The sequence below is a fragment of the Manis pentadactyla genome, chromosome 4, assembly GCF_030020395.1.
Source record: "Manis pentadactyla isolate mManPen7 chromosome 4, mManPen7.hap1, whole genome shotgun sequence".
NCBI lineage: Eukaryota > Metazoa > Chordata > Mammalia > Pholidota > Manidae > Manis > Manis pentadactyla.
Genome location: NC_080022.1, coordinates 128,401,495 through 128,418,788, shown reverse-complemented (window position 1 = coordinate 128,418,788; position 17,294 = coordinate 128,401,495). Strand labels below are relative to the sequence as shown.

At 41.7% G+C, this 17,294-nt stretch overlaps 1 protein-coding gene and 1 long non-coding RNA gene across 2 annotated transcripts in view; one reads left to right on the top strand and one right to left on the bottom strand.

The window, feature by feature from the left end:
* LOC118931226 (dynein axonemal heavy chain 9-like) overlaps positions 1 to 9,528 on the top strand; it is a 349,376-nt gene extending 339,848 nt beyond the window's left edge. Inside the window, 1 exon segment of the mRNA XM_057500855.1 lies at positions 8,500 to 9,528. Coding sequence (XP_057356838.1) covers positions 8,500 to 8,727 — 228 coding nt within the window. The 3' untranslated portion in view covers positions 8,728 to 9,528.
* A 4,501-nt stretch (positions 9,529 to 14,029) lies between these two features.
* On the bottom strand, positions 14,030 to 15,466 carry LOC130683435 (uncharacterized). The gene is made up of 3 exons (XR_008997156.1): positions 15,107 to 15,466; positions 14,315 to 14,422; positions 14,030 to 14,149 (listed from the first exon to the last, which is right to left on the bottom strand). It is a non-coding gene; the product is annotated as an uncharacterized LOC130683435 (long non-coding RNA).
* Positions 15,467 to 17,294: the final 1,828 nt, after the last annotated feature.

The window sequence follows — 17,294 nt, the reverse complement described above, 5'->3', positions numbered from 1 at the left end:
AACCACCAGTGGTGAAAAGAGGGGCCTGGGACAGTTTCTGCCTCAGAGCCACCAGAAGGAGCAAACCCTACCTACACCCTGATTCAAGACTTCTAGTCTTCAGAACTGTGAAAGAACTCATTTCTGTTGTTTTTAATCCACCAACTTTGTACTGATTCATTACCAGGAAAACAATCAAGAGCCAACAGAAAAGACAATAAAGTGGACAGTGTTAAAACAGCCTGACTCCTGAGAAGGAAATCAGCTCTCCTCTCTCCACATGAACATTTCTACAAGAATCTGTCAGTGGTGACCACACAGACTGTATTAGGTGTAGGGTGGCCTAGGGAGAGCCAGAGCTAAGATACCAAAAACACCAAAATGAGGGAAGTACAAAAAAGATAAACGGGGAAGGAGCTCAGAAGGAAGAGCAGTGGCACTGCGGGGGTGGGAGGTGCTGCTGATTCTAATCTGGTTTTTTCAAGAAACTTGTTTCTGAATAATAGTAAAAACTTCCCAGAAAGCAATACCTGCCTACCCAGAACTCATTCTCAGCATTTCTATCCCAGAAAGATTTCAGCAAAATGGAGGAGTAAGGATGTCTTAAAATCCTCTCCTCCAGAAAATACTAAGAACACTGGCCAAAAAATTGTGAGTATCAATTTTTTTCAGAACTCTGTAAATCAACCAAAGGAGAAGAAGTGTTTATTGAAGAAAAATGGCTGAAATCTGAGCACAAGGAAGTTCTGTGACCTTTAACCGGCCCTATTCCCATCCCTTCCCCTGCCCAACTCTGGTAGCCTTGAAAACCAACAGGTCACTGTCACAGCGGAATCAGCAGCCTAGAAGCCCCTGGAGGGAGCAAAATAGAACCTTCAAAGCCCCATTCCCAGGAAACTGCCCTTATCTTCCCTCTCTGGAGGGGGGCGGTCTCTGCAAGTCTGCACTGGAGCTCAGTTCTGTTAGTTCTGTTACCCATCATGCTTCATATCACCCTCTAACAGAACTAAAGAGGCACATCCTTGCCTTTAAATTTCATGGAAAATGAATCAAACTCTACTTATAGTATAAGGGGCTCAGAGTCACCTGGACACAACTGTGAATCTGTGAATCACTCTGGATCAACCATTGCCAAATGACGTTTCATAAAACATTAGTGCCATAGGAAATAAATACATTGCAAATTAGAGGGACCTATAGTCAAGTAAGTCTGGGAAACACAAGGTTAAATAAAGTTCAATTGTTTTCTTTACCTTTAGCACTTCTCCTTGTCTTCTATGTGCTAGTGTACACTATAAAGCTTTGAGTCCATTTCCCAAGCTTATCTGACCAAGGAACCCTTTTGTTACTCAGAACATTTCTCAGCACTAGCAGGAAAAACTTAGCTCTCTTGAGACATCTGTCTTGCCAGTGGATTTCAACCCCTGGGCAAGTTCACTATGGAGTCAATGTGACCAAATAAATGACAGTAGAACATTCTTGGGGTGAAAGGGTTATAACCAACTTTATTCCCATGGTGGCAGGTCAATCACAAGACTCCCATCCACTCAGAGTGAGTTTGCAGGCAGCAAGCCAGTCTCTGCCTCTGTGCCCTTGTGCCCACACAGCCGTCTCAATCTCTGTCCTTGGCTCTGCCACCACACCAGCCTTTACTCTCCTGCAGCCTTGCAGCTGTGCCACTGTGTCACCCAGAACACTGGGCGGAGCTCTTTATACAGACTCAATAATGACATTGCTCACACATATATAGTGAGCTAGCCAACCAGTGCCTGGTGAGAATGCTGGCCACAGGAACCATCACTTTATCCACAACATCTCAGAAACCATAAAGAAGCCCATTTGGAAAGCTACAGAATTATGTCTCTATTACATGAGTTAACATAGAACATAGCTGTGTCTGCTCAAAAAGTCAAAATGTTTGAGGGTGGATGAGGTCAAAAATGAAACTGATCAGGACACAACCAAAACCTGAAAATCTAGAGCATTTGCTGGCAGGAGCTGTGTCTTAGCCATCTTTAAATCCACAGCACCTAGCACAACATCTGGCAAATAGTTACATTCAATATGCTCATGGAATGAATGAATGAAAAAGTAAGAGGGGGGTGAGAATATTCAAGATGGTGCCATAAGAGGTGAGACAGAGAACTCCTCCCAAAACCACATATAATATGAAAATATAGATAATACAACTACTCCTAAAAGAGCAACAGGAAAGAAGGCTGCACCAGACTGCATATACCTGGAGAACAGAGCAGACCTCAGGGAACAGGGTAAGGTACCAAAGCCTTGATCTGGTGGGACCCAAGCCCTTCCCCCACCAAAGTTCAAATGCGGGAGGAAGAGAAATGGAGTGGGGGAGGGGGTGGAAGCCTAGGACTGCTGAACACCCAGCCCTGGAGATCTGCTTTGGGAGCACAAACCTACATTGCATGGTGCTCTGGAGATTAGTGGGGTTGGAAAGCTAAGACAGGCAGAATACGTGAAGAGATTGAGATTCCAGCCACTTGTGGAAAACAGGGATCTATATCTGGCTGAAGTGGGACAAAAGAAAGGTGGGCACTCTGAGAGACTTCCTAACAGTGAGAGGGCTGCTAAAGGGGCAAGGATTGCACAGATCTCACTGCTCAGGAAAAAGGAAAGGTAGACAAAATTGGGTACACTCTGCTCAGCAGTTTGGGAACTTTCAGGAGCTTCAGGCACTCCATCCTGCTGGCTGGCTACTCAGCTCTGAGGCCCCCCACTGTGATTTGCAGCCTGTTGAGCCTTCCTCCTGGCCTGCTGGCACCAGCTCACAAACCGGCAGACCCTGCCCTGTTGTTAGACCAACCAGAGGCCCCGCCTACCACAGCTACAGACACAAAGCGCAGAGGCTTACACCTGTGTGCTCGGCCCACTGGTTCTGATAGTGGAGACAGGCACTGCAGCCGGGAAGCAGGAAACAGCTCTTTCCTTCCCTCCAGGTACCAGCGCTGCTCCCCTGCAACCCCTGACATCACTCTAGGGACTGAGCAGCTCCACAGACTACAGCATCTGGGCACTAGAGGGCACCACATGCAAATATGAAACATCAAAGGAACCTTGTTCAGACAAGAATCTCACAAACACCAGAAAAGGGCCAAATGAAACTGAACTTACCTATCTTCCTGAAAGAGAGTTCAAAATAAAAATCATAAACATGCTCATGGAGGTACAGAAAAATATTCAAGAACTCACAGATGAATTTAGGAAAGGGATTCAATCATTAAGAAATTCCATATCTGAAATGAAACATACAATGGAGGGCTTTAAAAGCATATTAGAAGTAGTAGAAGAGATGGTAAATGGAATAGAAATTAGAGAAGAGGAATACAAAGAAGCTGAGGTACAGAGAGGAAAAAGAATCTCTAAGAATGAAAGAATATTGAGAGAACTGTGTGACCAATGCAAATGGAACAATATTCACATTATGGGGGTACCAGAAGAATAAGAGAGAGAAAAGGGATAGAAAGTGTCTTTGAGGAGGTAATTGCTGAAAACTTCCCCAATCTGGGAAAGGAGATAGTCTCTCAGGCCATGGAGGTGCACAGATCTCCCAACACTAGAGACCCAAGGAAGACAACACCAAGACATATAATAATTAAAATGGCAAAGATCAAGGATAAGGACAGAATATTAAAAGCAGACAGAGAGAGAAAAAAGATCACATATAAAGAAAAACCCACCAGACTTCTCAACAGAAACCTTACAGGCCAGAAGGGAGTGGTATGATGTATTTAATGCAATGAAGCAGAAGGGCCTCAAACCAAGAATACTCTACCCAGCAAGGTTATCATTTAAATTTGAAGGAGGGATTAAACAATTTTCAGATAAGCAAAAGCTGAGAGAATTTACCTCCCACAAACCATCTCTACAGTGCATTTTGGAGGGACTGCTATAGATGGAAGTGTTCCAAAGGTTTAATAGCTATCACCAGACATAATAAAACCACAGTAACGAAAGTAGAACAATTAATTACTAAGCAGATGCAAAATCAAATCAACTACTTCCAAAGTCAATCAAGGGATAAACCAAGGATACAGAATATGATATGTAATATATGAAGAATGGAGGAAGAAGAAGGAAAAAAAAGAACCTTTAGGTTATATTTGTAATAGTCTAATAAGTGAGATAAATTTGACTGTTAGTAAGGAAATTACCCTTGAACCTTTGGCAACCACGAATCTAAAGCCTGCAATGGCAATAAGTACATACCTATCAACAATCACCCTAAATGTAAATGGTCTGAATGCAATAATCAAAAGACATAGAGTCACTGAGTGGATAAAAAAACAAGGCCCATCTATATGCTCCCTACAAGAGACTCACTTCAAACAGAAAGACATACACAGACTGAAAGTAAAGGGATGGAAAAATATATTTCATGCAACAAATAGGGAGAAAGCAGGAGTTGCAGTACTTGTATCAGACAAAGTAGACTTCAAACAAAGAACATAAGAAGAGACAAAGAAGGATATTACATAATGATAAATGGGTCAGTCCAAAAAGAGGATATAAGTATTATAAATATCTATGCACCCAACACAGGATCACCTACAAATGTGAAACAAATACCAACAGATTTAAAGGATGAGATAGAATGCAATGTATTCACTTTGGAGACTTCAACACACCACTCACTCAAAAGGACAGATCAACCAGACAGAAAATAAGGACACAGAGTCACTGATCAACGTATTAGAACAGATGGCTCTAACAGACATCTACAGAACACTCCATCCAATGGCAACAGGATACACATTCTTCTCAAGTGCACATGGAACATTTTCAAGAATAGATCATATAGTAGGCCCCAATAAGAGCCTCAGTAAATTCAAAAAGATTGAAATTGTACCACTGAGCTTCTCAGATCACAATGGTATGAAACTAGAAATAAATTATACAAAGATAATGAAAAATCCCACAAACACATGGTGGCTTAGTAACATGCTCAAAAACAATCAATGGATCAATGACCAAATAAAAACAGAGATCAAGCAGTATATGGAGAAAATGACAACAATAATTCAACACCACAAAATCTGTGGGACACAGCAAGGCCATGCTAAGAGAGAAGTATATTGCAATACAGGCCTACCTTAGGAAAGAAGAACAATCCCATATGAATAGTCTAAACTCACATTTAATGAAACTAGAAAAAGAACAAATGAGCCCCAAAGTCAGTAAAAGGAGGGACATAATAAAGATTAGAGCAGAAATAAATAAAATCGAGAAGAATAAAACAATAGAAAAAATCAATGAAAGCAGGAGCTGGTTCTTTGAGAAAATAAACAAAATAGATAAACCCCTAGCCAGACTTATCAAGAAAAAAAGAGTCTGCACACATAAACAGAATCAGAAATGATAAAGGAAAATTCACTGTGGACACCACAGAAATACATAGAATTATGAGAGAATACTATGAAAATGGTATGTTAACAAACTGGATAACCAAAAGAAATGGGTAACTTTCTAGAAAAATACAACCTTCCAAGGCTGACTGAGGAAGAAACAGAAAATGTGAATAGACCAATTACAAGCAAGAAAATTGAATTGGTAATCAAAATACTACCTAAGAACAAAACATCTGGACCAGATGGTTTCACTGCTGAATTTTATCAAACATTTAGTGAAGATCTAATACCGATTCCTCCTTAAAGTTTTCCAAAAAGTAGAAAAGGAGGGAATAGTTCCAAACATTATATGAAGCCAGCATCACTCCAATACCAAGAACAAGCAAAGACACCACAAAGAAAGAAAATTACAGACCAGTATCCCTGAAGAACATACATGCAAAATACTCAACAAAATATTAGCAAACTGAACACATAAATACATCAAAAAGATCATCCATCATGATCAAGTAGGATTTATTCCAGGGATGCAAGGAGTGTACAACTCTCGAAAATCCATCAACATCATCCACCACATCAACAAAAAGGACAAAAACCACATGATAGTCTCCACAGATGCTGAAAAAGCATTCAGCAAAATTAACAACATCCACTCATGATAAAAACTCTCAACAAAATGGGTATAGAGAGCAAGTACCTCAACATAATAAAGGCCATATATGACAAACCCACAGCCAGCATTATACTTAACAGCAAGAAGCTGAAAGCTTTTCCTTTAATATTGGGAACAAGACAAGGATGCCCACTCTCACCACTTTTATTGAACATAGTTCTGGAGTTCCTAGCCAGGACAATCAGACAACACAAAGAAATAAAAGGCATCCAGATTGGTAAAGAAGAAGTTAAACTGTCCCTGTTGGCAGATGACATGATAATGTACATAAAAAACCCTAAAGAACCCACTCCAAAACTACTAGATCTAATATCTGAATTCAGCAAAGTTGTAGGATACAAAATTAATACACAGAAATCTGTTGCACTCCTAAACATTAACAATGAACTAGCAGAAAAGGAAATCAGGAAAACAATTCCATTCACAATTGCATCAAAAAGAATAAAATACCTAGGAATAAACCTAACCAAGGAACTGAAAGACCTATAATCTGAAAACTACAAGACACTCATGAGAGAAATTAGATACCAATAAATGGAAACACATCCCATGCTCATGGATAGGAAGAATTAATATTGTCAAAATGGCCATCCTGCCTAAAGCAATCTACAGATTCAATGCAATCCCTATCAAAATACCAACAACATTCTTCACCAAACTAGAGCAAATAGTTCTAAAATTCACATGGAACCACAAAAGATCCTGAATAGCCAAAGCAATTCTGAGAAGGAAGAATAAAGCAGGAAGGATTACGCTCCCTGACTTCAAGCTCAACTACAAAGCCACAGTAAACAAGACAATGTGGTACTGGCACAAGAACAGACCCATAGATGAAGAGAAAAGACTAGAGAGCCCAGATATAAACCCAAGCATATATGGTCAGTTAATATACAATAAAGGAGCCATGGACATACAATGGAGAAATGACAGCCTCTGCAACAACTGGTGTTGGCAAAACTGGACAGCTATATGCAAGAGAATGAAACTGGTTTATGGTCTATCCCCATACACAAAAGTAAACTCAAAATGGACCAAAGACCTGTATGTAAGTCACATGAAAGCATATAACTCTTAGGAGAAAATATAGGCAAAAATCTCTTGAATATAAACATGAGCAACTTTTTCCTGAAGAGGAAGGGAAACAAAATAAAAAATGAACAAATGGCACTACGTCATGCTAAAAAGCTTCTATACAGCAAAGGACACCAAGAGCAGAACAAAAAGGCATCCTACAGTATGGGAGAATATATTTGTAAATGGCATATCTGACAAGGGGTTAACATCCAAAATACATAAAGAACTCACACACCTCAACACCCCAAAAGCAAATAATCCTATTAAAAAAATGGGTGGATGATATGAACAGACACTTCTCCAAGGAAATTCAGATGAGCGACAGGCACATGAAAAGATGCTCCACATGGCTAATTATCAGGGAAATGCAAATTAAAACCACAATGAGTTGTCACCTCAAACCAGGTAGGGTGGCAACATAGAAAAGACTAGGATCAACAAATGCTGGAGAGGATGTGAAGAAAGGGGAACCCTCCTACACTGTTGGTGGGAATATAAACTAGTTCAACCATTGTGCAAGGCAGTATGGAGGTTCCTCAAAAAACTAAAAATAGAAATACCATTTGACCCAGGAATTCCACTCCTAGGAATTTACCCAAAGAATGCAGGACCCCAGTTTGAAGAAGACATATGCACCCCTATGTTTATCGCAGCACTATTCACAACAGCCAAGAAATGGAGCAACCTAAGTGCCCATCAGTAGATCAATGGATAAAAAAGATGTGGTACATATGCTCAGTGAAATAAGCCAGGCAGAGAAAGACAGGCACCCAATGATTTCATTCATCTGTGGAGCATAAGAACAAAGAAAAAATGAAGGAACAAAACAGCAGCAGACTCACAGAAACCAAGAATGGACTAACAGTTGGCAAAGGGAAAGGGACTGGGGAGGATGGGTGCAAAGGGAGGGAGAAGGGGAATAAGGGGCATTATGATTAGCACACATAACGTGAGGGGGGCATAGGAAGGCAGTATAGCACTGAGAAGACAAGTAGTGACTCCAACATCTTACTATGCTGATGGACAGTGACTGTAATGGGGTATGTGGTGTGGACTTGAGAATGGGGAGGGGGGGACCTAGTAACCACAATATTGCTCATGTGGTTGTATATTGATATGAAAATAAAAAATAAGAGTGACTCAAGACTTACCAAGGATTAATTTGTATAGGGATAAATAACAGCTTTTTGGAACTCTCTCCTTCAGTAAGTGATTTAGGCTGGAAAACAACAGAAATGTTTTCCAGGTATCAGATGCATTCCATCATGGGCTAATGACAAGACTACAAGGCAGCCAGGCCTCCCCCATCTTCCATCTACGGGGTCTTCTAACGGGAAGGCTGACTGGCTGGCTGGCTGGGCATTGGGTCTGTTCTGAAGCAGCTCCTCGTGTTTTTGTCCTCAGGCTGGGATCATTACAGAGGTCAAGCTGAAGGATCTGATGCCGCCCATGCCTGTGATGTTCATCAAGGCCATTCCTGCAGATAAGCAGGATTGCCGCAGTGTCTACCCTTGTCCGGTGTACAAGACCTGTCAGCGGGGACCCACCTACGTGTGGACTTTCAACCTGAAGATGAAGGAGAACCCATCTAAGTGGGTTCTAGCTGGAGTAGCTTTGCTTCTCCAGATTTAGCTTCCTGCAGAAAAAGAGTAAACAAGGCTGGGCTAGAGGCTGCCCAGGGGGGCAAGTGGGTGAGGGGTACCACAGACACACAGAGAGGTAAAAGAAATCTTAAGTACTCACAATTCTGTAGAATTGTTTTAAGGAACTAGGCAAGAAATGTCTAAAGTGAGGCTGAGCTGGAGGAGTGTGGGCCCCAAAACCGGGGAACTTTTCATAACACTTTCCTAATAAAGTGATTTATTCTTCAACTGTCTGGAGGCTTTCAGAGTGCAGTCGTGATCCTAGAGACCAGAGAAATGCACCAAATTGCCTGAGCCCTGGCGCTATTACACAGCCCTGTGCTCAGCGCTCTAACCCCCAGCTCCTCTGTGAACCTAAAGCATTGGCATCACTCACTGAAAAACCCCATGTGTGCTTTTTAACAAGCTTCCCAGATGATTTGGGTGCACATTATGGTTTGAGAAACTTTACTCTGGATCAGGGGTCACCAAACTCTGTAATGGGCCAGACAGAAAACATTTGACTTCTCAGGGCATTTGTTTCTGTTGCAACATCTCAATTCTGCCCCTAAGGCCCAAAAGCAGCCAGTGACAATACATAAATGGGTGTGGCTATGGTCCATAAACTTTATTTACTGAGCCATATTTTGCTGGTCACTGCTCTAGAGGATAAGGGAATGTGTATGTGATATTTATCCTTCATTACCTCACACTTCCATTCAATAAATTCATATCTAACACTATTTGCTGAGAACATACTTGTGAATGAGGTAGGTTGTTCCCTTGGATCACTATCATCCTTCAGAACCATTCAAGGGGAACCCAAGGAGAAATCCTTAACCCTTAATCTAAAGCTTTTTAACTTGTAAGTTTTCTAGCTTTTTCTCTGTAGAACAAATGTGCACTGGAAGCTCAAAGAATTCCACAGTTTCACTGAGTTTTAAAGAGCTCTATAAGGAAGCTTGTTTGGTAAAAAGTCTGGGAGGGCCCATAATTCTTCTAGAATTATTACCACATATCCTTGAACTTTTTCTGGAATGAGTTATTTAAAACAGTGGTCCTTAAACTTGAGCAGGCATCAGAATAACCTGGAGGGCTTGTTAAAACAAAAATATTGCTGGGCCCCACTCTTCAGAATTGATGATTCAATAAGTCTAACAAATTACCAATGCTTCTGGTCCAGGGACCACTTTGAGAACTGTTCTTTCAAGACAGAACATCCCACCTACCTACAAATCTCTGCTATGTAGAATACAGAATCTAATGGCAATTCCTCCGTGATTTTCCTGCTTTCTGTCCTGTGGCTCCTGTATCTCCCACAGAGGGACCTTATTCCTCATCTCCATGATGTAAGAGTTAACAAATTCCTCTGGAATCCAGGAATTCAAACTTGAGTTTTGTCTCTCATCAACCAGTACTTCCCACCTGCCAACAACTTGCAGTTTCATGCCTACAGTTTAATGTCTGCAGGCAGATAGCTCTGCCCTCCTCATGAGCATCCTGCTTCCTGAGCCTCACCAAGAACAGTAATGTAAAAGCAGGCAAGAGGAGGACCAAGACGGAAGGAAGGTGACGTTTCGCCACACAAGAGCAGGACACTTTGGAACGTGTATCTTTTGAAGACAAAACCAAGTAGGTTAGTTATGTGTCAAACCTCTAGACAGTACTATAAATTAGATCTGTACTAGTGAGTTCTTCCTAATACCTTCAGACAAAATGAGAAAATAAAGATAACTTTAAAAGCACAGTATGTTTTCGGCAAAAATGATAGCCTAAGTGGGATGGCAGGATAAAGAGAGGCAGCCTGAGGCAAGTGGGAAGTGAGCTCAGGAAAAGGCACCCAGGACAGACTTACCTGAGACAATGCCCAGTGCTGGCCAGGCTCTCACACCTGGGTACCACGTGAGCAATTTCCTATCATTGTTCAGCTGACTGATAAACTTGATATGTTTGTGTGGGATGATATAGGAGCTCAATTGCCATCTGGGGTCTTTGCTGAGAAAATGCACTATATGAGTTACAGTCAACACACAGTGGACACTTCAGACACAAATGAGCTAGGGAGTAATGCTAAGTTTATTTAAAACAAGGGACACCTGAAGTTAGTTTGGCACCTGTATGACAAAAAGAACACATGAGCTCACTGGTACTCTCTGCCCCGCTTCCCACAACAGAAGTCCTTCTCCAGAGGCCTATCCGAATTTCTTCCCATGAGTAGCAACTGGGGCTAATTCTTCCCGCTTAAAGCTTCCCAGATGGCACCTCTACAATGAGGTCTCCAAGTGACACATTTTTCCCCAAGAGGTGCAAAAGAAGGAACTTTCAGAAGGATGATGAGTATCTTTCTCCTGATACAGAAGCAAGAAATTAAACCAGTATGAAATCCAATCCAGAGGCTTAGAATGTCCTCCAAGTCCAAAACCACACCAGCATAGGTACTCCCCTCTCCAATCCACCAGAAAGAGAACAGGGATAGACGTTAACAAATGCAGCCTCCCTGGAGGATGCTAAGGGTTTTAAATGGACCAGAAGATGGAAAATGGCTGTGAGAGCTTGGCTATTGAAAGGACTTCTTTCCTAAGTGCGATCTTTGATGCTTATCAAGGCTCGAGCTCTAGCTGAAGCTTTTCCCACAGCGGGTGCACTTATAAGGCTTCTCTCCAGTGTGAACCCTCTAATGTCTATTAAAGTTGGACCGTTGAATAAAACTTTTCTCACAGATGGGACATTTATAGGGCTTCTCTCCTGTGTGGATTTTCTCATGGTGGCGCAATCCTGAGAAGTCACTGAAGCCTTTCCCGCAGTAATCACACTTACAAGGTTTCTCCCCCGTGTGAATCCTTTGATGCTTCACAAAGTCTGAACTCCGAAGGAAGGCTTTTTTGCAGGTGGGACACTGAAAGTACGTCTCTCCGGTGTGACTTCTTTGGTGAAAAACAAGCTGAGAATTCCTGTAAAAGGTTTTCCCGCACTCCCTGCAGGTGGGGAGTTTCTGGGCCATGGGGGCTCTCAGCTGCCCGCTAGGGGAGGTCTCTCTCTTCTCTTCAAGCCACAGCACAGACAGTTGTCCCAGATGAGCATGAGGCAAATGCGTACTACCCAGAGGTAACATCCATGGAATATACATTTCCTCCCAGTCTTTATTTAACCTATATGTATGCAAGTCTGACATAATTGATATCATATTGTATATACAGTTTGGTATCTGGCTTTGCAGCATTTAAATTGCAAATGGTGGTATTTATCATTTTCACATGGATTCTCCCATTCACAAGCAACCTAAAAATTCATGAAATGCACTGATTTACTAAGGTGTTAGTGGAAAAGTGAGCTCCTTGATCTATACTTGAATCTAGCATTCACTTGAGCTTCATTAACTCACATAACAGGGAAAATTGTGTTATCATGAATTAGGTTTCCAGCTATTACTACTTACAGTGCAAATAGTAAAGATTTTTATTTTGCTGGTAGTATTTATTTTCAACTATTATAAATTACTCTATGAATATCTAAAGAACCTATTTACCATCCCTTCTTGTATTCATGTCTTTCAAGTTATTTGCTACAGATCCACGAATCTGCCAGAGAATTAGACCTGAACTTGTTAGTTCACAAAACTTCAGAATATTCCTCTCAAATGGCAAAAGTAGTTTCTCATGTCTTTAAAGAAGTCTTAAAAATGTCATGGTCCATCATGGAGATGTCATAATAAACACATAATAATATTTCTATATCAGTATCCCACTATTTTAGTGATTTGCCTTTTTAAAACAACAGACTCATAATAGTCACATATTGATGAAGCAGTCTTCTTTCAATGCCTCGTTACTATTCTTACAGCTTTTTGACATTTACACCCCTGCTGGCCTGATTTAATTATGAGCTCTTCTCTGGTAGATCAAACAAAACAACACATACGGTCTCTCCATGACTTCTGTCCCATGGTCTCATCCCAATCTGGAGACTGCCTAACTGCTGTAGCTTTCAGATTGGCCCAGTCCTTTCCCACCTTACTGCTCACTTCCATAGCAGCCCAGGGCTTGTCCCTGCACAGCTGGACTCCTGCACCAACTTCCCACAGGGCTCCTCTCCTCCACATGTTTCCTCCCAGTCTCCTGCACTTGGCTCCTCAACCTCTCTTCTTCCCACATACCCTCTCTCTCAAGAACCTACGATGGCATTTCTTTACCTTATCAAGGCAGGCTGGCTTTGTAAACTCTCCATTCTGGTTCAAGGTAAGCTCTAATGGGGCCCAGTCAGCAGGTGGGATAAGGGAGGGGGGGAGAATGAGTAGGAATACATGAGCTATAGGTCACAAATAAAAACCTACAACAAAGAAGATCTCTGTGCCTTTCACTCAATTTTGCTGTGAATCTGAAACTGCTCTAAAAAATAGTCTATAAAACAAAAATCCTAGTGCACAATCTTTAAAGCAGTATTTTCAAGCTTTTCTGTCTGCTACCTACAGCAGGAAATATATTTATAATGAAACATAATGCATACAACATATTTGGGCCAAAAATTTCCTGAAATACTTCCTACCCTGACATCTAGTATTGTCTATTTGCAATCTGATATTTTCTATTCCATGTTATCATTTCACTTTTTAAAATGCTGGTTACAACCTATAATATGATTTTACAACACACAAATTAGTTGTGAAATGAAGTTTGAAAAATACTGCTCCAAAGGAATCCTTGTGAAATAGTATTACGGTAAATATATCACTTAAAAATAAAATCATATATATCATTTGATATTTGCTCTCTCTGTAGTATATTAGCAAAGGAAGAGAACTAATTAGATCCCACTGGGGAGAAAGATGGCTTGTCATGTAATTCTCATCCTTGATCCTTTTATTCCTGCATGGTCCTGGGTACTTTTGTATATGCAACAGAGAGAGAGAGTGTGTGTGTGTGTGTGTGTGTGTGTGTGTGTGTGTGTGTGTTTGATAGTTAGGTTTCACATAACTGCAGTGTTTTAAAAAGAGTGAAGAAGACAGTAGTTTTAAAAGGGCATAAGGGGTGATTGTTACATTACATCAGAACAAGTTCATATTTCTTCTTCCCCAGTCTTAAGGGACAAGATTTATATGAAGAATCTGTCATTCTTGCTGTTTAATAACTGTGAGGTGCATGGAGATTAGCTAACACATGCTTTTCTGTTTATTTTGTCTTACTTTGTTGACGGTGGGTTGGTAACTATTCATTACAACCAAAATACGTAAAGACAAATAAGAGTTCAGAAGGGCGACAATATTTGTGACACATCTGTTTCTGTAATGGGATCTATTTGTATCTTTAATGGGCTTGATCTGTTCTGATCTTTACTCTCTCTGAGAAAGAAACTGTCACATCACAGCAGACAAGACTGACGGCAGCAGATCCAATGTGTGGTCCTTCTTCCATGATTAAGTATGTGTGTCAATAGCCCTACAGACAGAGATGAGGAGACCCGAACTTGGTATTCACATGGGACTGACCAGATCATGGAGTGTTAACCAGTGTGATAGAAATCAAGTCCTAATACCTCTCCACCATCTCCAATTTACTGACAGGAGGCCAGAGACAGTTCAGGCCCAGTGAGAGCTCACTCACCTATGCAGGTGGGCCTCGGGATTTTCTCACTGACATGAAAGTGCCGTCCTGCCAGCTCATCCCCATACTCTGTTAAATTAGTCGGATCAGGCTTAGAACTGGAAATGCCTGACACAGAGAGATAACATGTGGGTCCAGATGAACAGGGAGGTCTAGGCACCAAGCTGTGTCTTCCAAAGGCACACCCTGGGCGTGAGATGGAAACTGAAGGCTCTGGAGACCACTTAAAGAAACTGATCTACAAGGATGTGCAGAGCTTCTCAGACACCAGTACTCACAAGATGACCAGGATATACAGTGAAAGCCATAAAAAGAAGTCTGGGCGGGTGACCAGGAGGGCCTGCAGCCCACCAGGCAGGCTTGTCCAAGGCTCACGATTGGGACCCCAAGAAGGGTGGGTTGGGACAGTGTGGTTCAGTAGAAAAGAATGCAGACTCAAGAGCCTGCCACACTGAGTGCCACTGTGACTCAACACTCAAGAGCCACGTAACAGAGAGCAAGGGACCTCACCTGACATCCACTTTCATCGCCTGTAAAACGGCGACACCATTGCCCATCCCATGGGGCACAGGAGTTAGCTTGTGTCATGCACCGATGGCAGCTCATGGGCACAGAACACTTTCAGGGCAAGGAAGCTGCAGGGCTAACCCCACTATCTCCAGTTTCCAGCCCTGTCTCTGAGAACTCCCTTCAGCCAGGGAACTTGAAGCACAACAGCTGTTTCCAAAAGTGCACAGAAAATGTCTAACCATTTTTTCCATCTCCTTCCACCAAGCTGGCGTGCTCCCTTACCTCCTGAGACCATTTTCCCATAGGTCTCCAGCATGAGATCCCAGTATTGCTCCTTCTGAGTGGAATCCAGGTGCCTCCACTGCACCTAAAAAAAAATACAACACAGTGACTCCAGTGGAGGGCCTTGAACTCTGCCTTCCCCGCCGACAGGGAAGCTGGGAGGAAAGAGATGTGCCTCGGATCCCAGCCAGCAGAGATCTGCAAGATCACAGGAGGGGTTCAAGGGAAGAGGCCAAGGGGAAAACTACATCAGTATTTCTTACCCTTTCTGGATTTCTTTAAATTGTATGTGTTTAAGAATGGACAACACAGAGAAGACAGGAACTTTTTCTACACTGTCCTTTTCTTTTTTTAACTCTTTTAGTCCTTATAATTGAGGTCTTTGAAAAGTTGAGAGTCTAATATTCCCAATATTTCATTAAAATTGGGAAATTCAAGAGGGAAAAGAAATGTTAAAAAGCAATTTGTTGCAAAAGCAAATGCAAATCAGCAAAATGGTGGGAAGAATCAACAATTAAGTCGACTGAATTATAAGCCTCCAAAATGATGATTGGCAGGTGCAGAGCAGAGAGAGGCATGGCCAAACACACTTGGAATCTCCCAGTAGTCCTGGTTTTAGGGTCTAATATTAAATCAGTTGTCCACCCGGTTAATAGGAAATTGATGGGTTCTCTGGAGTGAGGTGTCCCTCAGTTCTCCCCCAAATAGGCCCTTTCTTCTTCTCCTATGGAACTGGAGACTGTAGCGTGGGAATGCTGGGAAGCCTATTGAATTAGCATCTCCTTTTGCGAATTTGAATTTCTATCATCCCACCAAGGAGCTGACTGTCAGAAACTGTTTATACAGGAATGATTGACAGCATAGTCTTTGTAGTCAGACATAGAGGGTTTAAGGGCTAGCTCTGCTACTTTCTAGTTGTGTGATCTTTAAACAAGGGAGTTAAAAGCCTCAGTCCTCACCTAATTATAGTACTGAACTCAAATAGCTGTCATGAGGCTTAACAGAATTTAGGCAAGTGTCATTTGTTTACAAAGCACATTGCACTTTCCATTCATATCATTCATACAGCTTATTAAACAATTTGGGATATGCATATGTCTGTGTGTATGCATGTGCATACACATAGGTGCTTGATTAATAGTTGCCTCTACTAGCATGTAAGTTCCAAGAGAAGAGGACTCTCCATTGTACTTTCCAGTCCCTGGGACCCTGACCAACAGAGAATAAGCAGTCAACATACATTGTCCAGGTGAAATAAAACCCTCAGCAGTCAGCCCTCAGTAGGTGATTTATGTTGGGAGAAGCAGCATATGCATCTATGTGATGCTCAGTCTCTCTGACTCAGCCCCGAGGGTTTGCAGAGAGAATTAAGGGATTCTGTACACTCTCAGGAACCCCAAAGTTGACAGTCACCTATTATTGTCATGAAGGATGAGAATATAGGGAGCAGAAACAAAGAGAGAAGAAGAGGAAGTCATCCTCCTCTCATACACAATATACCACTCAGGGAGGCCATGCTCAGGCTAATTCAAGCCTGCCTTGTAACATATCAAGGGAAGTGGGAATGGCTGAAAAAGAATGGAGATAGCAAAAAGTCTCTTATTATCAGATAATAAGCAAAATTTTGAAAAAGAAAGAGGGATGGGATATTTTAGGGTGAAAAAGATGAAAATGTGAAAGTAATCTCAATATATATGACTAAATACGGAACTATTACCTGAAACCATATTTTAAATATGAATTTTAATTTTAATGTTTAAACTCTGAATTGTTAGCACCTTATTTTGTTAATCTGTGAATGAAGTTACCTTAACAACCTCCTGAAAATAAACCAGCTTGAGCAAACACTGCTGAACACAGGGGTTCTGTCTTGGTGGTCAGAACATACAGATACTTAGTCTGGCACCGGAAGAGGAAAGGATGGATGTGCCAAGCATGGCGATATCTGCTTGGCTGCCTGGCTTGCTGGGCACAGGTCCTAGTCCACGGGCACCATAATGGCAGCTACCAAGTACAGTACAAAGCAGGAAAAACACAGCCACCAAAATCCCCAAGGGCCACAATCTGCTCTTCCAAAAATAGAGTTAAACCTTCCTAAAGCCAGCTTTCCAGAGGTATCTTCCTCATTTTTAACTTTCAGAGATCGGGCATTGCCACGACCTGTTTCATCAAAGTAAAAGCTAAAGGT